The 23611-nt window shown below is 42.6% G+C and overlaps 3 protein-coding genes across 10 annotated transcripts; 1 reads left to right on the top strand and 2 right to left on the bottom strand.

Annotated features, from left to right (window-relative positions):
• Positions 1–7: 7 nt before the first annotated feature.
• On the top strand, positions 8–3535 carry LOC136542465 (GDSL esterase/lipase At3g53100-like). Its single transcript, XM_066534963.1, has 5 exons — positions 8–389; positions 495–631; positions 723–956; positions 2765–3020; positions 3136–3535. Exons 1-5 carry the CDS (start codon positions 125–127, stop codon positions 3327–3329), a joined length of 1086 nt encoding a protein of 361 aa, XP_066391060.1. The 5' UTR covers positions 8–124; the 3' UTR covers positions 3330–3535.
• Positions 3536–3680: 145 nt separating this feature from the next.
• LOC136542252 (E3 ubiquitin-protein ligase UPL7) lies at positions 3681–13532 on the bottom strand. 5 transcript variants are annotated; one of them, XM_066534636.1, is made up of 14 exons: positions 13317–13525; positions 13112–13234; positions 12214–12454; positions 10631–11208; positions 9032–10009; positions 8613–8947; positions 7574–7852; positions 7178–7430; positions 6492–6662; positions 6315–6407; positions 5689–5796; positions 5094–5210; positions 4114–4203; positions 3681–4034 (listed from the first exon to the last, which is right to left on the bottom strand). In XM_066534636.1, exons 1-14 carry the CDS (start codon positions 13344–13346, stop codon positions 3951–3953), a joined length of 3480 nt encoding a protein of 1159 aa, XP_066390733.1. In that variant the 5' UTR covers positions 13347–13525; the 3' UTR covers positions 3681–3950. The 5 variants fall into 5 exon arrangements, 3 of the variants coding, with proteins under 3 accessions (XP_066390733.1, XP_066390810.1, XP_066390879.1); XM_066534713.1 differs by lacking the exons at positions 13112–13234; positions 13317–13525 and adding an exon at positions 12962–13087; XM_066534782.1 differs by lacking the exons at positions 3681–4034; positions 4114–4203; positions 5094–5210 and having other exon boundaries at positions 5687–5796; positions 6315–6424; positions 13317–13530.
• Positions 13533–14028: 496 nt separating this feature from the next.
• On the bottom strand, positions 14029–18787 carry LOC136472738 (GATA transcription factor 18-like). Of its 4 annotated transcripts, none has more exons than XR_010762407.1 (8): positions 18402–18785; positions 17280–17366; positions 17057–17193; positions 16208–16327; positions 16001–16106; positions 14604–14663; positions 14439–14525; positions 14029–14351 (listed from the first exon to the last, which is right to left on the bottom strand). XR_010762407.1 is itself a non-coding variant. In XM_066470447.1 (8 exons), exons 1-8 carry the CDS (start codon positions 18672–18674, stop codon positions 14312–14314), a joined length of 891 nt encoding a protein of 296 aa, XP_066326544.1. In that variant the 5' UTR covers positions 18675–18784; the 3' UTR covers positions 14029–14311. The 4 variants fall into 4 exon arrangements, 3 of the variants coding, with proteins under 3 accessions (XP_066326544.1, XP_066326563.1, XP_066326555.1); XM_066470447.1 differs by having other exon boundaries at positions 14439–14506; positions 18402–18784; XM_066470466.1 differs by having other exon boundaries at positions 14029–14525.
• Between the last annotated feature and the right edge of the window lie 4824 nt (positions 18788–23611).

Raw genomic sequence — 23611 nt, 5'->3', positions numbered from 1 at the left:
CGCGGTGGTGAGTCCTACCAACACACTGACACGTCCATAGCTAGTCCACACCACCACAGTCCACGGCCAACTCCTCGGCGTGTACGACGGGCGGCGGCTGATCCGAGAGCGCGCGAGGACGACGATGAAGATGAGCTCATCCGTGCCAACGGCGGCGGCGGCGGCGGTGATGGTGGTGCTGCTCTCGGCGGTGTCGACGACGACTGTGACGGGGCAGGCGCTGGTGCCGGGCGTGATGATCTTCGGCGACTCGGTGGTGGACGCCGGCAACAACAACCGGTTGGCCACGCTGGTGCGCGCCGACTTCCCGCCCTACGGCCGCGACTTCCCGGCCACGCACGCGCCCACGGGCCGCTTCTGCAACGGCAAGCTCGCCACGGACTACACCGGTAGGGTAGTTTACTAGTTAACCAGCAGCTTCTTGCACGGGTGTTCAGTCGTGGGTGATTTTGATATGGATGGACAATAACCCATTGATGTGATGATGCATGCAGTGGAGAGCCTTGGGCTGAGCTCGTACCCGCCGGCGTACCTGAGCGAGGAGGCGCAGAGCAACAACAAGAGCCTCCTCCACGGCGCCAACTTCGCATCCGGCGCCGCCGGCTACCTCGACGCCACCGCCGCCCTCTACGTACGTGCTGCGTGCATTACATTGCAGGGCGCACTACCACCGCTGCTCGAACCATATATTGATCGATGTTGATGCTTGCATTATATTGCAGGGCGCCATCTCGCTGAGCCGTCAGGCGGAGTACTTCCGGGAGTACCAGTCGCGGGTGGCCGCGTCGGCCGGCGAGCGGCGCGCCCGGGAGCTGACGTCCGGGTCCATCTACGTGGTGAGCGCCGGCACCAGCGACTACGTGCAGAACTACTACGTGAACCCGATGCTGAGCGCCGCCTACACGCCCGACCAGTTCGCCGACGCGCTCGTGCCGCCCTTCACCTCCTTCGTCGAGGTACGGTAAACACAAACCACATGCTGCTTGCTGCTTACATACCACTCGTCCCAAATTCGACTGCGGTTATATATTTCTTTTTCTCGAAAATTCACTACGAGCAGATCTTAACAACCTTTTTCTCGATCCACTGCAACTTGATTAGTTGGGATAGTTCATTGATGGTATATGTTGCAAGTACGGTAATACCCCCCACTCCGGCCCTAGCTACCATGCAATGCAACAAGATGCATGTCGAGAAAGTTCAAACCTTGAGACTTGGCATCGAGTGGGGCATGGGCATGCAATTGCGAATACGCAATTGAATGACGTCGCATGGGCGTAGCGTAGTGGTGGAGACGATATGAAGTCACAGGTTGCAGCGTGTAGGGCCGTGTAGGAATGAATGCAGTGCAATGGGCCTCAGTAAAACTCAGGACGCGTTTGGAGGAGCTCCGGGGGCTCCGGCTCCGCTACTGTTCATGCACTGTAGCACGGAGCGCGAAATCGTGGCTTCGCCGGCTCCTCCCCTTTTCGGCTTCTTTTCAGTTCATTTTGCGCCTCGATTTCCGAAACGGCTCCTGCCACAGTGTTGCTACAGTACCCGAGGTGAGGAGCCGGAGCCGCCCGGAGCTCCTCCAAACGCGTCCTCAGTCTGCTGTGGCTGGATCGAATGCGGTGGTGTTTACACCCACGTGTCGCGGGTGTTCGGGTACTAATAAAAAAATAAATTACAGAACCGCGAGGCGAATTTATTAAGTCTAATTAATCCGTTATTAGCACTATAACACTTTATTGTCAAATCATGGACTAATTATGTTTAAAAGATTCGTCTCGCAAAGTAGTCGTAATCTGTGTAATTAATTATTATTTTAGTCTATATTTAATACTCTATATATGTCCACATATTTCATGCGATAGAAAATAAAGTTTCGGAGAGAAACTAAGGTCTAAACCATGGTTGCCTGCCAGTCACTGTGTTACGTACGTAACAGTAGCAGTGGTTCTTGTTGTGATATCAATGACCTCGATCGAGAGCAGACCACTGCTGCTGGTCATTACTGCCGTCACATGTCCTCTCCAGTAGTTGCTATGCTTGGAGATTGGTGCGGTCTGGTTCGAGATATCGTTTCGTTGCTGTGCATCAGTGCATGGTGCATGCTTCTTTGCAACATCATATCAGCTGGCGCCGGCCGGCCGGTTCAGCTGTTTTCTCCCAACCACTCGCACGGTCACGCCACTGCCGGCATGAACGCACCTCCACTTGCATGCTGCCTCTCTGCAACGGTGTCCAAGAGTGAGTAAAAAGAAACGCACGGTCATTCTTCTGGAGAAGAACGTTAGAGACAGCTGGCAACGTACTAGTACTACGTAAATCCTTGAGTACTGGTGTTGCCGGCCTTGTCGTTGTACTCGCTCGGTGTATCGTCAGTTCATCACATGCATCCTTGGAGGAGGACGCCGCTGTACTGTACATGCATGTGCCCTCCCTCTACAGGAAGAATACCGACACGGCCTGTGTGGCCGTGGCACTGAATCTTAAATGGTGTACCAAACCCAGTAAGTGCGATCCAGTGAGCAGTCAAAGGACATGCCAAATCTTCTTCCTGAAAGCCAGTCAGGGTAATAAACCGCATGCATGCATGAAAGTAACTACGTAGTACTATAATGCTCTGTCATCTGCTTCTAATTAATTGAATACTTTTTTCCGTACAGTTAGTAGGAGCGCGCATACTGTAAGGAATCAGCTCCCCCGTTAGTAGTGCATGCTACTGGCTAATCACCGTACCGTACCACTGCGTCATATATGTGCCAACATGTATATGCAGGGCCTGTACAGTCTGGGCGCCCGCCGGATCGGCGTGACGTCGCTGCCGCCGATGGGGTGCCTCCCGGCGTCCGTGACGCTGTTCGGCGGCGGGAACGCAGGCTGCGTGGAGCGCCTCAACAACGACTCCCTCACCTTCAACCGGAAGCTCGGCGTGGCCGCGGACGCCGTGAAGCGTCGGCACTCGGACCTCAAGCTCGTCGTCTTCGACATCTACCAGCCGCTCCTCGACCTCGTCCAAAACCCCACCAACGCCGGTACGTACGACCGAGAGCACGGCCGATGCTCTGCTCTCATCCCTACTCTATTCTTTTATTTTATGGCATGGCAAGGGTGAGGGTGAATAACACTAGACGTCGATGGTTCCTGCAGGGTTCTTCGAGTCCCGGCGGGCGTGCTGCGGCACGGGCACGATCGAGACGTCGGTGCTGTGCCACCAGGGGGCGCCGGGGACGTGCACCAACGCCACGGGCTACGTCTTCTGGGACGGCTTCCACCCCACGGACGCCGCCAACAAGGTGCTCGCCGACGCGCTCCTCCTGCAGGGCCTCCAGCTCATCGCGTGAGCCACGCAACAGCCTCCAGCAAATACACTCGACTTGAGTTCCCGCCCGCCCTTCGTCCTGCTGTGTACCGTTCTGTGCTGCTACTGTGTGCTTGTCTGTATGTTTGCTGTCTGCCCATCATCTCCCGTAGTTTTGTGATGCTTGGAAAAAGTTGGACTGCTGTAAGAGTTCCGCTCTGTATAATTGCATTCCACGCCTTCCCAACCTATTTTGAATTTGGAGTGATCGACGTACAGCCCATGGCATATTTCCAAGTACTGTTTTATGCAGTGCAGCGACCATCGAGCACCGAGTATATGATGTACAACCTTCCTCGTCTCAGCAGGCCTGGACCACGACCACCACTGGATAGTCAAGCCCCCAGTGTCCGTGTACCATAGCTACTAGCAACTGCTGAACGGCAAAAGAACAAGCCATAGAAGAAATACGCGCACTACTACGACTGGCACAAGCATTTTTTTTATGCACTGGCATAGAAAGTCGCGTTACCTTCAGAGAAGCTGTTATTCCGAATAATCAAGATGCAATTGCGACACTTGTACATCCGATCGAATTTTGCTATACCTCTGTTCACAGCAAAACCAAGACATGGTCACAACACCCCCACCACTAAATATACCTCTATGAGAGTTCAAACCCCGTATTTGAGCTAATGGCGTAAAGCAACTTGCTCCTCAGCGTGCTTGACCGCTTGTATGTAGGAAGCTGAAGGTAACAGAAAGGATTAGAAAAGGTTAGAAGAGAGCGTGCATGCCAGTATGAATGTCACCGGTCAGTGATATACCTTGAGCGTATTGTAACATGTGGAAGCAGACGGAAGACGATCTACATCTTGGCCTCCAATTGATGCCCAAAGAGTCACATCACATGGAACCTAGGGGAATGAGAAGATTGATGAATCAGAGAGGGGAAAAAACAAAATAACACATGATCAAAACCGCGTTGCAGAAGTTCAATTTGTTACAGAACTAACAGCAATACCATCAAGTAACTTTGTTAATTATCATTCTTGCATAAACAAATTTAGAGCACATTATGTGTCTCAAGTTGATATCACTGTAGAAAAATCAAGAAAGAAACATTTGAGCCCACATCTACATCACTTTATCATCTTAAATAGTACTCCCTCCATTTCAAATTATAAGACGTTTTGGCTTCTTTAGATACGCAGCTTTTGCTAGGCACTTATAGATATACAGTATGTCTAGATACATAGTAAAAGTAATGTATCTAGAAAAGCCAAAACGTCGTATAATTTGGGATAGGAGTATTTCACGTGGAAGAGTTTGTTCTGAACTCTCTCTCTCTCTCTCTCTCTCTCTCTCTATATATATATATATATATATATATATATATATATATATAAACTGGACCTGCGAGGGTATGACCACCCCCAGGCATTGCATTAAGAAGAAGACCTCACGCAGGCCAAAAAAAACCCCGAACCCCTGCCCCACCCTTACACAGCGGCACCGTCGCCCGGTGAGAACGGGCCGGTCCTTAGACCTGTGCTTTGGCGTGGGACAGACGAGGAGATTTTTTTAACCCCAGCCTGAAATTCGCTCCCACGGGGAGTCGAACCCAGGACCTAAGGAGTGCCGCCGGGACGCTCTAACCAGTTGGACTAGAGGCCCTTTTGGCTTTGTTCTGAACTATACAAGGGCTGAGAAGTTGGTGCGCATCAGTAATGCAGTTCGTCACCTTCCTTAAGTCAATCTGTCACATATCAACAAAACAGGAAAAGTTCTTGGAATGTGCTCAAACCTTATGTATCGTGAAAGAAGGTTGCAAGTACTTGAATCCAAGCAATGGAGCTCGTGAACAGCTTGTCACAAACTTTAGGAGCAAACAACGCTCTGTTGGCTTAAATCCTTTGATGGCCTGCATAATGAGTAAAAATGTGCAAACCATATTAATATTTATACTTGTTGGTGGTAAACAAAAATAGTTATTTCATCAAATTTGGCTGAAATGCAGAGGCAAACAGACCAAATCATTTATGTAGCATATAAAAGAAGTGGGCAAATGCATGCTACACATGCAAATAGGCCAGAAATGCAGTGCAGGTATGGCAGGAATGTACAAGGCAAGTTTCAGCTGCCAGTATGTCAGGATCACAATTCACAGTTATATTACAGGATACCAAATGATCTCTTTTCCAAAGTTATTATCACCAGACAAGAAAATACATGAACTGCACTGCTCCAGAAATTTCTAAATTGGGTATGTATTGCATGAACATAGGTAACCAAGCTGATAATCCTAGGATCTTACCAAGTTACATGCATCCCTAATGCAAAACAGGAAATAGCAAGAAACCAATAATGCAAAATGAGCAAAATTATACAAATACATATACCTCCCAGAAGAGTTTAACAGTTCGACTTGACTCAGTATAACCACCAGTATACTTGGTGTTGTTCCGCAAATCATCAACGTCAAAATCCCGCAGGCCACCTGAAAGTAACTGTATGTGGCAGTGGTGAATTAGCAGGATTTGAAACAGTGGGCCACGGATTCAGCTTTTGACATGTTAAATGCACTACGCCAGTTAATACATTGTATAAGAACGTTTCTTGAGCTAGTCAAATATTGGTTAATCTGTTAAGGGAATGCTTGGTGTTTGGCCAGCTATTACCGATTCTCTTCTTTATAAAAAGAAGAGCAATGTGGTATTATTATTTTCTGAGGGGTCAATGTGGTATTATTATTCACAAGCACAATTCAAATTTCAATTTCTCTTCATTTCTATCACTTACATCACAATTTCGTTTTTAATTTTTAACAAGAAAATTTAAGTTAGAATTTTTTCTTAATTCTAAATATTTGAATTCATTCAAAGTTTTATACTTTAGTTATTACTGTTAGATCAAAGCTCATTTCCTGCATTATACCTGGCGTGATGCCAGTTTCAATAGTATAGAAAATAGGGAAGAGAATCCTCTCAAGGAAAAAAGAAAAGAAAAGAAAGGAGAAGAGAGTTACCTGATTAAATTCATTTGCATTAAACAGGCTCAGCCAATACGGTGAAATGAGATCGCTGAGTCCTCTATAAAATGCATTTGCAAATGGAAGTATCTGCAAGGACAATGGTGCTAACAAAAAGCTTTACTGGTACCGAACAAAACCTTGTAAATCAAGACAAAACAGAGTGTAACGAACCTGTCGGTTAAGCTTGAAATCTGCCATTGCATGAACATAGTGCAACTTGTTTTCGTTTGTGACAGATATATTTTTACCACCAGGTCTAAGCTCATGGGCAATTCTTTTACCACCCAACTCTTCAGTTACAGTAAAATCCAAAAATAGATCCTCAACATCCCCATCATATTGCTGTTTGGTAGAAAGGTAGTGCAAATTATTGTTACAGATCAGTAATAGCATCAAAATGTTACTGTCTTATTATGTTAATGCTAGTATGCAAAAGAAAAGCCAAAATGGTACCATATGGAGTTTTACAGAGGTAGCTGATCAACAAACTGATATCATATATAATATAACCACTACAGAGAGAAACCTCATGAATCCCAAAAGTACAATCAATTTTAACAATACTTAAATAAATGGCAAGATTCTGTAGAAATTATGTAAAAATAAATGCATAAGATTGACTCCTAGTGTCACCACTAACCTGTGAACACTACAAACTAAGAATATACATTGAAAGATTAATAAGACATACCACATATTCATGAATAATATCTCAGGGGAATATACTACAACAAAGGGGTTGAATAATAGTCATCCACCCATCTTATGATCTTTTCGATAGAAAAGGTAATATTCTAAGTAGTAGTTTAACTTGCTTGCATCTTGGAAACCAATCCAAAGCAAAAAATCTATAGTACCTTTAGTTGCATAAGGTTTCTATAAAGCTCAGGATCAAGAGTTGATAGTTCATCCAGAAAATTATACCGTCCAAGAAGTTTCTGCACAAATACTGGTGAGAAAGAATAGTCCAACAGAATCCCCTCATAGAGTGCTTTGCCGACAACTCGACCAAGAAATTCAATCATATCAATGCCGTTATCCAAAAGCTTAGCAGAATTGCTGGGAATTAAGCTAGTATCAGATGCTGATGTTTGTGAAAACAGCCCATACCTATTGATTGTTGTCAGAAATAGAAGAAAAAGGTTAGCAAAATCGTCTTCATGAATGACAGTACTCTTCAGTCTTCACTTTTGAGAAAAACAAGTTGTGTAAATCATAAGATAAATAAAAGTTGAGAAAAACAGTATGCTTACTCCGGACTAAAAGCGGTCTTTGACAGATCTGTTAGGAACTCTTTTGACAGACCACCATAGTCCAAACCAGCTTCAGGAAGACCGCATTCACTCACAAATGACACGTGAATGCAAGATTTCAACTTTGATCTTAGGCAGTTCAACTGCCTGTATCCATCTTCAATTATATGGCCTCGACGAATAACTATCTCGATAGATCCCGGGCCTGGCCCAGAAATTTCACCAGTAACTCTTCTTGATGCTTTGTCTGACTCAATAAATTCTCTAAACATCTGCACTCTGGGTAAAAGCCATAAAATGATGCTAAGAAAATATACACTGCTAGAAATGCTTAAGTAATAAAAAAGTGTGCAGCTTGTAAAAAGAATCTATATGCTACTATAGGTCAAACTCATCAACCAAACAAACAAGTGAATAGAAACTAGTGAGATAGGTGTCTGTCACACTATAGCAACATAACAAGTGTATACACAACTACACAAGCACAGTATGGCCACTACATGAGTTCCTCCAGCAGATAATGTATGTGTACCATTTCATTCAATAAATCTCAAAATGAAAACAGGTAGAATTTTGTATGCCAATTTAAACATCTTCCTAAAAAAAGGGTGACTTTTTGGCCATTTGTAAAGGAGTACAAGTGTATCAAATTTTCCTCAACCATCAGACAGAATTACCATATAAGCTTTGTGAAATATCATGTATGATCCACCAAGAAAAATCGGCACTAAGTGCATCATGGTGTGCAAGTATCTCTTTAGTGGATTTCTATGTGTGAGAAAAGCAACAACGATCAAAGATCCTAGTGATAACCAGATTCAGTGCAAATGTGTTTGAGAAAAAAAATCCGCTGCAAAAAGGAGCACGTGATAAGCAGGTAGGGTAGGTAACAACAATTGACTCATATCATAATCATAAGTTTAGGATCTCTTTTTTTTAGAGAGAGAGAGAGAGAGAAAGTTCAAAACATTATTTCTATTAAGTTCACGATGTCCGTTAAAATTATTGACATTGTTTAGACCTAAATACAGTGAGGTACCTCTCTTCAAATGGATATACATGTGGTAATGTGGTAAGTACAGAGCTCCGGGGAGGAATTCCTGACGAATTATTTCCTGGAAAATGACCAAATGCTGCCTCATGAGACCTGGCAGCAGCAGCAATTGGAATTCGGCCATTTCTAGCAGGTGCCAACCACAAGGAAATAGGACAAAACTTATGCCTACTGTCCCTTTCATAGAGTAGATTAAGACATCTGACAGCAACATCCACAAGAGGCTTGCTGTAGCTTCCACTATTTTGAATGAAAGAATTGTATACAAATGTATTAAGTGCTGATGAAATCTTCCGCTGCTTCTCTAAAGTAAAAGGAACCTGTGAAGTCAGAAGGCAAAGAATGTTATAAAAAATGTGAGGAGACAAAGAAATAGAGATAAGTACGGGCACAAAGCATATTACCTGCTTTTCATAAAACTCAATATCATCTAGCACAAGTAATAGGTGCCCATATATAGCACAGAAAAGATACAACATGCACATTAAGTCCTTTCCAATTTCTTGAGATGCATGTCTCATGGCTTCAATATCCCATGAAGTTAATGCATCATCATTAGACTGCTGAGAAAATAAAATACTATCAGGTAAAGTGCCCTCCTCTGAACCATTGGATTTTCCTGTAATCTTCTGGAGCACATTTGCCCACTTGTTTGATGTGTCCTTGGCATTCCTTCTTTGCCTCATGGAGGATACTTGCTCACCTGAACTACTTGTAGCCAACTGTTTCTCATGTCCTGTTTCTTGTGAATTCTGGATAGGTGGACCAAAAATGGACATTTCTAGTGCCCCCCATAAATCAACTAGAAATCCAGGTGAGAATGCAAGCATGTTGAGAATAGGCAATGCACCAATAGATGGGTTGAGCGATGAGAAAATTCTAAGCATGTGATAGTAGAAGCATACAACATCTGACAACTTTAGGCTGCGAAAATAAATATTCTTCAGGTTTGGATCATAATTAGTTGCCCTGCAGCATGAAAAATCCTCTTTCGCCAACATCAAAAGTTTTCTAAGGTGCCATTGCTGGTAAATTGGCTTCAGAAGGTCCATAAATAATGTTCTCATTCTGCAGCCGTCATTGGTATCCCCTTCCTCTGCAACAGATGTGTCGGCATGGGAAGTGATATTACCAACATTTTGAGACATCCTCTTGTTTTTCTCAAAACTTTCCAGTAAGTTTTGGGAAATACAATTAATAGCATCAACATATAAGCAGAAATCTAGTTCTTGAATGAAGCACCCTGAATTGGATAAGTCATCATGATTGGTAGCTAAGTTCACTATATTTCCAAGAGCCCAACCAGAGCAAGGAATAATACTAGCTGAAACCTCTGACTGCTCCAATTTTATTATTTCTTGAAATATTTTATCCTTGGAGATCTGCCACCACCTGCCATGGCTTGATCAGTTCCACATTTACAATATGCCATTCTTAAAGTAATACAATGAGTAAACTGTGATGGTTCATGCAAAATAAAAACCGCTGACAGCTGCAGTAGGTAGCAAAGCAATTAATACGTGCACTACAACACCTAAAGCATAAGCGTCAAGAATTCATTAAAATCCACAAACAGCATGTAATTTATTTGTCTAGATCTGAACAAAATAATGAAAATTTCTTATAAACACTACAAGAACTTGGAGATAAATAGATTGATAGTATTTTTGTTCACTTACGACTAGGTTACTTGCACTAAAAATTAGAAAGTTGGTAGCGAGTATTAGTGACATGGCAGTATCTTGCAATGCTACGCCAACATACAGAGCAGTATATTGGCCACAATCAGTAAAGTAAGATCCTCTGAAAAACAAACATCACTTTGCAAGTTAACGGCTTCAATTACATAAATAACTCTTGCTATCTTGCCATGTAAACACACAAAGAAAAAGTAATATTTGATAGTTCTGAATCTTTAGAGACTTATGATTTCATAATAGTTAATTCAATAACATGGAAAATGCCAGAGCAGAATTTGTCAATATCAACAATAAGACCCTTACCAGTAAAATATTGAGACTCGGTTGCAGCACAGAAAAATGCTTAAGAGCAGGTAACAACAGAGGTGGCATGCGTTTGCACAGATATGGTATTGTAAGTATAAGTGTGAAGTATTTCTTTGAAGCACCATTCAGATCAGCACCCCTCTCTGCTTTCTTAGAGTGGAATGGGCGCAAGGCTAAAGTGACTGCACTAGCAGTGATCAGAAAATCATCATCTGTTGCAGAACTTTTCTTCCCTGAAGTAACATGAGGGCCAAGAGACTTTATATATTGCCTAACACAATTATATATGCCACTCTGGCATGTACCGATAAATTCAATCAAACTCTCTACAGAGGCATCTGCAGCGCTAGTGTTCTCACTGTTTAAACTTTTCCATGTTTTGCAATCAGTTAGAGACACAGCCAATCTCATAGCAACAGCAGTCATATCAACTATGCTTCCATCCTTGCAACAGGAATGGTCACACCTGGCAAGAATGAAAAAGCACAGTGAAATCAGCTTTTTGGCCTGATAAAGCCAAATAGACCTCTCTTCTGGTATACCCACAGCAAAGGAGCAGAAGTTTTTGCTTGCATCTACAGAAAAAAGATACAAGTCAGTAAAGGGATGTGTGTTGATCAGAAGAAATAACATGAGGAACCTGCCCAACAATTTGTTGTTCTGCTATATGACCAAATCTAATCAAGTTATAGTTTTGGCGCATAGCCTAATCTATCGTATAACAAAGCAAGACTATTGTGGATGGCATCAATTCTATACTATAATTTATAGACATTCGTCTAAGTTTCAACTTTTGAATACTCATAGTGGGGGTGTTTTTCAAGCTTAGCATGCAGCTGTTGTTGAGCTGTCATCAACAAAGTCATGCTATAGCTGGTTAGACCCATTTCTGCTTCATACAACCAAAGCTTGGAATACATATTAACTTAAAGCACTGAATTAAATCAGTTTGAATAGTATCATGAAATAAAGTCAGCACCAAAGAAACTGATTGTCTGATTGTTAAATTTCATATTTGACATTGTGCAGTACCATAAACAACATCGCCAAGGTGGAAAGTGCCATTCCATGTGCCGCTGGCATGTGACCCAGGCCCCACCTGCCATCCTCATGATTGATGGAACTTTCCAATATATGCATCTTAGTGATGGCACTAAGGTAATTTACTTTATTTAAGAACTCATGAACCATCACTATGGCACCCATAAGGCCAAAACACTTCCATTATTAGATCGCTGACTAGATAGTAGAGTCAAACAAATAGTGCCAGAAACAGACCATAAATCACGAGTTCAAGACAAATATTCTAGTCATATGTTTGTTGTCTCATATGGTCACAACTCACAACCATCAGTACCTAAGTACATCAAACAAAACATGTGTGCTCAGTGGTCACCCAGCTAGGCTTTTGTATATTTGTGCTAAAAGTCGGCTAATCTGTTTCTAGTAGTCAGCCATCTTGTACAGGGTTGAGCAATACGATGATTGTAGTCCTAAGAAAGATTGAACCGCAAATACTCAAGTAGACCACAAACAACAGAATGGTCAAAGCAAATGTAATATTACTAGAAAACGCATACCCATTGAGTTTATACTATTCAAGATAATCTTGAAGCATGTTAAGATCGATTCCACAGTCTTGCTCTGTAGTCCATTGTGCCAGCTAGAAGGTTGAGTAATGAAGAATAGAAATGGCCTAAGCATCTTTCTAGATATCCATTGAGTAGTCAAGTCGATGTTAGGCTGGTTCATTAATAGCTCCCAGTCTTCATGGAGCTGTTCTGAAACCGTTCTTATCACATGGTACCTTCTCCATATTCGCTGGCACAAGAAAATAAAAAAGAACAGTGATCATCAATTTGATAAGTGCAAGAAAGCACAACCATACAGTCATTGCACATTTTCATGCTCATGGAGTTATATGTAGGAGTACATTTTTTATATACTGTAGACCAATAAGTACAGTTTATGCATCAAGCTTATTGCTATTGTTCATATCCCCTGCATATTTAAGTTGAAAAATAGTGTTTCAGGATGTTTTTCATGCATTCCAATAATGTAGTATTTTTTTTAGAAAGGATGGCAAAAGCTTTGCCGCAATATATCAATAACGTAGTATAAATGCAGGATACAGCGAACACATTAAATATGAATCAGGTTATCAACTTCTTTAGCTATGTACACTTGACAACAGAACATAGTGCAAAATTTAAACAGAAAGACATACTCATAAGCCAATACAATCATCTCTCTCCAAACAGACATCAAAATCATGTGTATCATTGAAACGAACCACGGGCTCAGTGGCTCACAGATCAATTAAACTACCCGAAAACTCGAAAGCAAAATCCATGTCATGAGCAGCAAGCGAATTTTTCAGAGCTCAGACAGGAATTGGTGGGCGGCGGGTGGTTAGGTAGGTACACATGATGGGCGGAGAAGGGGGGCGTTGGGTGTTGGCGGCCTTGTGGGAGGTACCTGGATGGAGAGGGCAGCCGCGGCGGCGCGGCGGAGGTGGCTGCGGAGGTGGCGCTCCTCGGAGACCTTCTGCAGGAGCGCGTCGCGTGTGATCTCCCTCGCGCTCGACCCCCGCAGGGACACCTGCAGGAAAATGAATAGTGAGCCAGTATGCGAGCGAGGGAAGGAGATGCGGAGGACGAGGGGAAGGAGGCGGGGGAGGGACCTGGCGGTTGCCGGCGGGGGGCACCGACATCGCCGGCTGGTAGCGGTAGGCGGGGGGAGGCGCACGCTTGCGCAGGAAGGAAGGAGGGGGGACGGAGATCACGGACGCGTCTGCGACCACGGCACGGGCGGGTTGTCGTCACGGGGCGTGCGGCGTGCCGAGCCGCGGCTCGCGAGTGGTGAAGTGCGCCGGGGCGATTTCGAAATGTACAGCAGCCGAGAACTCGTAGAGTCGTAGCATTCTACTGGTCCTGATGCGGTTTGGCTGATGGCTTCAGCGACCGATAAATCAGCATCACCATGGCTGATAAGCCGGATTTGTCCAGTCTCAGCATTGATTTTGCAAACGGCATTCACGTTTATCGTCTGAAAATTACAGGAATCACACACTTTATGACAAAGGATACGGTGTGTATAACCAGTCTGATAGTTTTGCCACGTTTTTTTTTTTTTTGCTCAAACATAATTAAACCGTTTTTTTTTTTTGGTGTTTGTAACTTGTAAGGGGTGGATTTGCAAAAAAAAAAAAGTCTTATTTTAAAATTGCATTTTCAAAACTGAATAAAAGCGGTTAATTTTATTCCCCAGACCAATATGAAATGCTGCAATATCATATCTCAGATGTCAGAAATTGTATCAGGGTGCATATTTGGCCAAAAGATCATATCGAGCAAATGTATCATGATTCATGCTACACAGAATGAGATACCATATGACAATCAATGGGTAGCAGGGAATCTTTGATTACGATTTTATGAGAATGAAGAAAATCAGAAAATGTGACACAACAGATGCCATCTAGGTTTACAGTTTACACAACAGACATCAATCGGACAGCTTATGTTAATTACATGTCTAATACTGTCAAGCAAGAATGAATGTACACTTGATGAGAATCAGTATCCTCATTAGCAAATCTTTCTATCGGGGGTGTCTTGTCTAGCTGTAGGCAAAGAATCCGAAATCTTTGTCTCTGACAATAATGTCTATACACTGTCACGGCGCCTTGGGCACTCCTATCTCTGCTGCCCTTGTGCTGGAGAAGATAACACACAGTTGCAGTTCATGAGCTCCCTGCCTGAATAGCTAGCACTGGAAAAGGGCAAACGATTTCAACACTTACGCTTCGCCATTGCTTGCAGCGACATTGTCATTACTCGGTGTCACCAGTGCTTTGTTGTCACTTATTCCCTGAGAGACGGCAGCATTGCTTTGGGGGTTTGAAAATATTCAAAGGCCAGAAATTGCAGAAAGTCATGCTGATATAGTAATTAAGAAAAAAGTGAACCTGCTCAAATGCAACCACAGGAGATTCGACTTTTGCCCTGGGGCAACTTCTCAGGGTACCCTGCAGCCACCAAACATGAAGTAGTAACTATAGAAGTGTAATAAGGTGGCCAGTGCCATCATAAAAGAAAACTTTTAGAATCTGTATAAAGATTTTAGTAGAGGTGGCGTCAAGTCTGGATATGCGAGATATGTTCATATCACAGAGAACAAGTTGCTTTCTTCCAATCTTTGTACGACAGGAATAATTGCCAAAGGAGCAGTTTACTAAGGCCCCGTTTGGCAGAGCTCCCAGAGCTGATTCTCTGCTGAATCCAGCAGGAGCTCTGCCAAACAGTTTTTCAGAGAGAAGTGATTCTCTGCTGATTCCGTGAAGTGATTCTCTGAAATGAACTAGGAGGCTGAGAGCTGAAAAAAGTAGCTTCTCCTGACTCTATGAAGTGATTCTCCATCATGATTTCAAGAGTTTATACTAAAGAATCAAAGAGAGTCACTTTTAGCCACAGAATCACTTCTCTCAAAGAATCAGCTTCCTTAGAGAATCAGGATCAGATGGAGCTCTACCAAACAGGCCCTAACAGCACAACAGAAACAATACCCTTCACTTCAAGTTTTATAAGACCATTCCTTCAATCCTTCTGTTCATCTCCAAAGGACAACATGCTTAATATTCTGGCATCTCGTCAATGAAGAACATTTAGCAGACCTCCATGGGGCGACAATTTTTTTTCTTAAAAGAAAAGGACAAGGGGCTGCAACTGGATATTCATATTTATAACCAATTAAAAGAGCAATAGGAGTACATGACTAAACATAGCCATATCTCGACACATGACATAAAATTTTACCTACCAAGCTGCAACCACATATACCACTGCTGCAAGTACAATAACAGCAAAACATAATTTGCTGCCTTAGCATGTCATGTCATGTCACACCATTGGTCCATTGCAGTGAAGTATGGGTTATCCGTGCTTTGAAGAATTATTTTCCAAGTTCAACCACACAAAATAATTCCACCACAGTGCAATATTATCGTGTTCTCACTCTACTCACAAGAGTGACATTTTGGAGCACAATCAACCAATTTTAAATTTGACCTAGAATAGACTCATCTAATGAGAACAGTATGCATATATTCACCTTGGACGATCCTTTGGTAATGCCATAATTTATTTAGTTTCACACATAAATTTTGAATAAAATTATTGGTCAAAGATGTGGTCTAGGTGTTCTTTTCATATCCATGTCACCTTTCTATGACCTGAAGAAGTACAAGAGAAGGCATAAAAGGGATCGCCTAACAATACAAAATAAAGATGATATGAAGTTATGAACCTATGATCATGTCAGCCATCAGAAAGAAAGAATCCAGCATGTTTAAGCATGTAATTGTACCTTGTTTGCCCACATCAATCCACAAGCATTGCACAATGTCCTTGGACCAGCTGGACCACGACGCATTGCTGGGGTCATTTTCTCACTAGTGCCGCAGTTCTGGCACCTGCAGAGTATGACATGGAGGAGGAAAAGGGGTCAATTTTGAATTAAAGTAATGAACAGAAAAAACATATCAAGTATCAACTAATGAAATACAAGACAGACATTGATTCTCGAGATGCAAAATCTAGGCCTGAACCCTGCGAACCAGGATCAAATCCAGGAGCTGGAGATTCTCCCTCCAGACTGGCCCTTCCAGCAAATTGCCCCTTCCTACGCTGCATCCTGAGAGTAATAAAAAAAGCACGACCAGTTATGAACACATGCAATATACCTGCTAGCTGTGCGTGCTAGTTGGCTTCATGTTTTGACGTAGAAGAATTTTATGTCCCTGATATGTCTTCCTCTGCGTCCTAGGCCATAGGCTATCCTATGATCCTATTAGACTCCAATCTAGGTTACATCCATGGCTTGCAGAAGCATATGCCCTCACATCTAATGACTGTTATATTGTATATGTAGGATTTAATGATACTACTACCACATTATTGCTATCGTCATGAAAACAAACTATTTCGGTTTTCCTTATAACTGACTATATTTACAATTCAAACAAATTGACCAAGCAAGTAAAGTCAGTAGCTGGGACAAATTCTGGTTCCTTGGCTCATATATAAGCTGGGTCAAGCTGAACTTTCAGTAAGAAAAAAAAACTAATGGCGCGTTTCTCGGTTATCACAGTTAGTTGTAAAAAGGGTGACCAGTTGTTTCATCTCTGATGAAACCAATCGCTATGCTCCAATAATGATCATTTATTCAATTAAGCAGCAGAAGCATGGCATGCCGATAAAATAGCTGGAACTACTCATCAGAAATATACTCTGCTCCAATAGGCACAAAAGTAATTTCACCATTCAAGGTTCACCGGTGATTAAAGATATATACTAGTGCACCACACCACATTCAATAGAAATAAAATTGATGGTTGCTCAAGAGTCAAGACGAGCTACAAACCTGAGTGCCACTTCTTTGCGAACAGCATAACGTATTTTCTTATCAAAATTTCTTTCCTTCCTTTTCTCACGGAACCTGATTAGTGAAGCAACCCTTTTTGCTGGAATGTCTGTCCTCCGAAGTATATCATCATAACCCTACAGAAGAATGGTAATAGGATACTATTACATGAACTCAGTGATAGAATTATTGTCATACAAACTGCACATCAATTTGTGCATGCCTTGTTCTCATTTTGATTAGGTAAAACCATGCCAGCTAAACCAGGTGGTAGTTCACCGCGTCCTAACAGTAGCAGCACAGCTTGAACCTGAAAAATAAACTTCAGCTCAGAAAAAAGAGAAGTGGACCAAGGGGTTAAAAAGAAAACAGAGTTACCTATACCTATATGTATAACCAGATGAATACTCGAGTACTATGGTAACACATGAATAATCAGCCTGTTCGGGAGGCCGTATCGTATCGTGGATTATTTACTGTTGGCTGGTTTGGTGTGAGAGAAAAACACTGTTCCTGGCTGGAAATTTACGATCGTTTACGAGCAAGCGAACAGGCCCTGGCAGTACCAAGTAGCACATACAAATATGATGTTTGGTTAATATGCTCCTTACAGGAAAAAAGCATGTTATGACAGGGTTGAAAACTGCCTCAAGCCACAGTGGCTAAGGACTGTATCCTTTTTATTGTAGTAAAGCAAAACTATCATACAGTCAGGCTGCATAATAGCCCAGCAACCAATTATTGAATCACAGAATCTCAGTGGTGGGCTGGTAGTTTGTTGGAATTAAGTTACCTCGATTCAGAAGCATAGGGCTTCTACACAGTACACAGATTAGCACAACTGCACAGGTATAGGGGTAAGCGGTATAACCTACCAGCCTAGTATGCATAACAGTATTGCTATTCAAGTCAACACAAAGAAGAAAATTACATAAAAGCCATTAAGGCATGGCCACGACGTAACTCATTTATGTACTTGATGATGATGACTATGCTTTGGCGAACCAAAATTGATTAACCGGACCAACCCCAACACAAAATCAATCAGGTGGGAAAAGATTTCGGCCAGCAGGAACTGTGAGAACAGTTGCACAACCTTGAAATTCAAATATGCACACTAGTCGACAACGAAAGGGCCCCCAAACAAACAAACAAAAAAAAGGGCTTAGCTCCCGCTCTATGCGGGGTGGCCCCCAAACAGAAACAGGAAAATCAAGCATATGTCCATCTGTCGCTGACTACTACAGTACTACTAAACACGTCAAATTTCAGATTCGATCGCAAGAATTTCGAGTAACATTTCCACGTGAACTGCAAAACAGAACGAAATGAATCGAGGAGAGACCTTCTCGGGGGTGACGGATTCGAAAACGTAAACCTCGCCCTGGAAGACCAGCGTCAGCTGGTTTGGGTTCCCCGGCAAGGCCGAGATGGGCGCTGGGGCGGGTTGCTCTTCGGCCGGCGCCGGCGCCGCGGCGGGCAACTCCTCCTCCTCCTCCTCGTCGACCTCGTCCTCGTCCTCGTCCTCCTCGGTGTCGCCCTCGCCGTCTTCGTCGCCGGCTGGGGCCGCGGCCGCGGCGGCTTCGCGCATCTCGATGTCGACGTCCGTGTCGGACATGGCCGGCGGTGGCGGGGAGCTCGCAACCCTAGATTGGGGAATGGAAGGCCATGATGCTGGGCGGGAGCTGTAGTGGTGTAACAGGGGTCCCTGCTCGTGCGTATCGTGTGGTGATGCGAAGGAATAGCTGTCCGAATACAACCTCAAAAAATAATGTTTTTTAGTAGAAATCGATAATTTCACCTAGAAGGACATCTTTTGGTCATGTTTAGATCACCTTTCGATTATTAGAACCAGATTATAAATAAGATTATAATAATTTAGGTTATTAGTTATAATAATCTAGGTTATCTAAATCCCTAAATTAGTGTTAGATTATGCTTGAAATGGATTATGTACATTATAATAGTAGGTTGGTCAAAATATTATAATTGAACTCATAATATATGGTGTTTAGATCAAATAGACAAGCGTTGGAAGGCTTTTGAACTTGTGTTGTAATGTACTCCCTCCGTTCCAAATTATAAAACGTTTTGACCTTTTTTTTTAGATACATAGCTTTTATTATATATCTAGACATAATATATACTTATCTTATAATTTGAAATAGAGGGAGTTCATCATATTCATTTTTGTACTACTTAATTGGTATAGTGCTATATTCATTATTTAGAGGAAATCAAGCATAGTACATTGGCTAACAAATTAGCAAAACACAAACATCCTACTTGCTTATGTAATTGCTTATGAAAAAAAATTGAGTAGCAGGCGTTCCAAAAGCATCAGAAGGGTGCCTAAGATGGAATCTACATGTGCTAGGGTCTGGACTCCGGTGTTGTTTCTTGAAATGGAAAATAAGATGGAAAATAAGTTAGCAATCTCCCACCTATTTCTCTCTATGTGCATTATGGGCCTGTTCGATTGATGGTCGCAATACTGCTGGATAACTGTTACATAGTATTTTTCTCTCAATAATAGGGAATGCAGCGGGAGTCTAGCCTTGCCTTAAGTGCAGTCGAAAGGACCCATTTTGTTGCTTGAAGCTAAGTTTTAAATTCATTGATTCTAACACCTATATATGGTTACCATGTATAAGGTCATTTCTAAGGTTTGCCACTTTAAACACTTAGGACATAAAATCTTCTTTCTTCACAAACTGCTAGCACTCTTAGATTGATCATGATAGTATAATAATGGATCATTTTTCATGCACCGCTGGTGCACTTAGATTAATTGTATAGTCTAACAATAGAATTCCAATTCTAGTATTACCAGTAGCATTGTTCACAATGACAACACTGGCAACGAAGGTCCTATTCCATATGTTAATAGTAAGCTGTTAAAGCTAACTCTAGTGGACCTAAATGCTCCAGATAATAGCCCAACTAGTAGCTTAAAATAAACTATTTAGCTAAAAAGTTATTAGCTGGCTTTTACTAGCTAAGTACTACTTATCTACAGGATCCAAAGGAAACTAAGCCCATGTTTAATTCCAACCCAAAATCCCAAAAAGTGCTACAGTAGCCATCACATCGAATGTTTGCAGCCCGTGCATGGAGCATTAAATGTAGACGAAAAAAAATTAATTGCACAGTTTGGTGGGAAATTGCGAGACGAACGTTTTGAGCCTAATTAGTCCATGTTTGAACACTAATTGCCAAATAAAAACGAAAGTGCTACAGTAGCCCAAAATTCCAACTTTCATAAACTAAACACGGCCTAAGCTAATAGGTTAACTAATAACTCTTCTATTAACAAACTATAGCTGGTTTCATTTATCTAGCAGCTAACAAATAGCTGTCTGATCCAAACATAGCCTTTGTATAGAGGAAGTTTTAGAGAGTGAGGGGTTTCATATGCAAAACGTTCACTCTTTTTTTAACACAATGCACGTAACTGTAACATTGACGTAGGTACATGCGCTGGATGGCACCTTCCAAGCTGTTTTCTATTTTTCGGTTTTTTTCTCTTTTTTTGTTGGGTGTCTTATTTATTTCCCGGTTCGGTTCGAATTGAATCCTAGGAAAACACTGTGTATTTTTTGACACAAAAAACCGTGAGATTTGGTAGACGACGAGGGGCATGGCCATAGGGAGGGATTTCATCTTGGCCATAGGGAGGGATTTCATCCCTACTCTATATTTTCAACAAATACTCAGATTGATGAATGGTAACTGTACCACATATATATAGCATGTTCGGTTGGCTGGTTCGTATCATTGCTGGTTCGTTTATGTGAGAGAGAAGTACTGCTGACTAGTTCATATAAATAGTATTCATGTGAGGGGGCTGCCCAGCCAGCCAGTCCCAGCCGATCGGACTAATATGGTTTATTGACAGGTTTCAGGTCTGAGTTTATCAAAGGAAATGCCAGAGCATCGCTCTCTCTCGATATTCCAAGCAGTCTTCTCCCAACGCATCCTGAAAAAAAAACAAATGCCATTCGGTGTGATTCCTACTGTGCACGCCTGTGATCAGATTTGTGCTTTATAGCATTTCTCACCCTCGCAGATAGCTCTCTCCTCTTCTCATCAGAAAATAAGCCAGATAAGGTTAGCTTTTCAGCCTTGTATGTAGCATCTAACCTGAAATTTGCCTCTCTACAAGCTACTTGATCTTTTTTTTTGAGGGAACAAGCTTCTTGATCTTGTCTACCATCTTCTTATAGGAATCCTACACCCAAAAGAGAGCCAGGCAGCGTGGCCACGTCGCTCGCTTTTCACGGCTATCAGATCGAGCGCGCGGACAGCCTAGATCGGACGAGCAGCGGTCTTTTTGCAAAAAAAAACCTCGAACTTTAATCGAATCAACCCGCAGTCCAGGCCTCCTCTCAGTTTTTTTTTCAAAAAAGCCCTCAAACTTTACCGAAATCAACCCTCCTGCTCCCGGGTCTCAACGCTCCTCATCCCGCAGCCCCACGCCGTGCCTCCGCCTCCTCCTCCGCCGCTCCCGTCCCCGCCCCTCTTCCCTGCAGGCCCGAGCCTTACCTCCTCCGTGGCCACTCTCGCACCCGCCGAGCGCCACCCCCACCCCTGCCCTCGCCGAAGCTGCGCCGCCGTTCGCCGCCTGCAGCCCCGCTGAGGCCACGCTGCCGCTGTCGCTGTCACTCGCCAAGAGGGGCGCCGGACCGGTCCGGACCCTTCCACTGTGGGGAGCATGATCTCGTGGGAGGAAGGTGCTCGAGCTTGCTACTGCAGTCGCAGAGACGAGCATCTCTTCATCTCCAGGCACAAGATTTCTGCCATGGTGCTGTTGCTGCACAATGCTGGGCTTGGCCATGGTGTCCAGTGCATCTACGATGGCATCCATGGTGACCGGGGCATCCGACCGTGGGTTGTCATCGCGCACCTACTGCTCCTGTACCCATCGATGAGCCCATGCTAACCTAGCTGGATATGCAACACTAATTCATCAACAACAATCGAAACTGAAGATGGAAAGCAAAGAGAATTCACTCAATGTTTGAATCCCAAAAAAAATCCTAATAGAAATATTATAAGTCAGATATTGATTTTTTGCATAATGCTTCAGGTAATCTGATACCTGAGAAGATTTATTCATCTGGAGCAACCTGCAAAATCTGTGGACATGAACAGCTATTCAGTGCCGTCAAGTGCTTGGCTCAGTTTTAGAGTTTCGCCAGGTATTTTGATGTATTTTCCTATATCTTTCTGAGAAAGATTGCTAACGGTAGAGATAAAAGTAGTGTGACATGAATATGAATAGGACACTAAGTTTCAGGATATTTGGCATATATTTTTAAATTTTTTCCTGCTATTTATTTCTGAGGAAAACTAATACATGTTAGCATAGAAATATCTTGTTTAAGCAGTGGATAGAAGGTGAATTAGTTCCAATCAACAAATCTAGCGGTAAACGAAAATGCATGTTACACCAAGTATTTGTGTAACAGAGTTTGGATATAACCGAGTTGACAAGCATTTGATTCATTGGTTGTCAATTAACCATCTTTAAAGTGGTTTGGGCAGAGTTCAGGTATTGTTAACATTGTTAAAGATGTGCTGGTCATATTACCTACAACATATGGTCGAATACAGTGCTTACCAAAATATCATGGTATATCTAATATCTAAAAAGTGTCACTGATTATGCATGATGGATGTGCTGGAAAGCAGTATGTCTTTGGGAATTGAAACCATTGTTGATCAATTTCTGAGAAATCAAATCTTGTGAAACTTGCAGATTTCGGTACAAATAATCATATAACTTGCATAGAGAACTCTGGAAGAATCTATCAAATGCATCAAATGCTTAGTGTGTAAAATTTTTAATAGAAAATTAGACAGCGAGCGAGACATTTTTGTCAAGCATCTTGCAGGCAGTGGTGGAGGCAACCCCGGCGAAGGGCATTGCAGCCAAGCATGGACGGCGCAGAGGCTGGTTCTCGCACTGGCATCGCCTCATTCCTCCAGTTTTCATTGCTTTACTCTACAGTTGCTCTTCAACAAATACACTTTCCCACTCAATAAATAGTCATTTTTATTGTTGTTTTAGCCGTCGATGAGTTAATGTACTATCTCATTCATTGTGTGTTTACGCTGTAACACATTCTGCAAAGTTTGCTCGAAACAACTGATGTGTGCTCTGTTCTAACTAGTAGGTGCCTGAAATTGCTTGTCCCATGGCCCTATTTTGAATGGCATCCTATTGACATATTATTTGCTTGCTTTTAATACTCCTTGGCCACATCCGTTCTGACTAATCAACTTTTTATCACTTATAGTGATGATTATGAGGACCGCATAGCACTTGACTTAAACAAAACCATCAACTTATGATGATCAAATAAACATCCCGCCACTTATCACTAACTGAGGTAGTCTTAATGAAGATAGATCGTGCATTCCCTTGTCATATTAGTAGACCTATAATTTAACCCCAATCCTTTCATTTGTCAAGGGTGAAAATTGGAAAGAGCAAATGTACCTTATCGTTCTTTCATTTAGCATGCAAATTTCTACGTTACTTGCAAATTT

The sequence above is a fragment of the Miscanthus floridulus genome, chromosome 1 (assembly GCF_019320115.1).
Source record: "Miscanthus floridulus cultivar M001 chromosome 1, ASM1932011v1, whole genome shotgun sequence".
Classification (NCBI taxonomy): Eukaryota; Viridiplantae; Streptophyta; class Magnoliopsida; order Poales; family Poaceae; genus Miscanthus; species Miscanthus floridulus.
The sequence above is the reverse complement of the archived record's forward strand: the minus strand, read 5'-3'. Positions and strand labels throughout refer to the sequence as shown.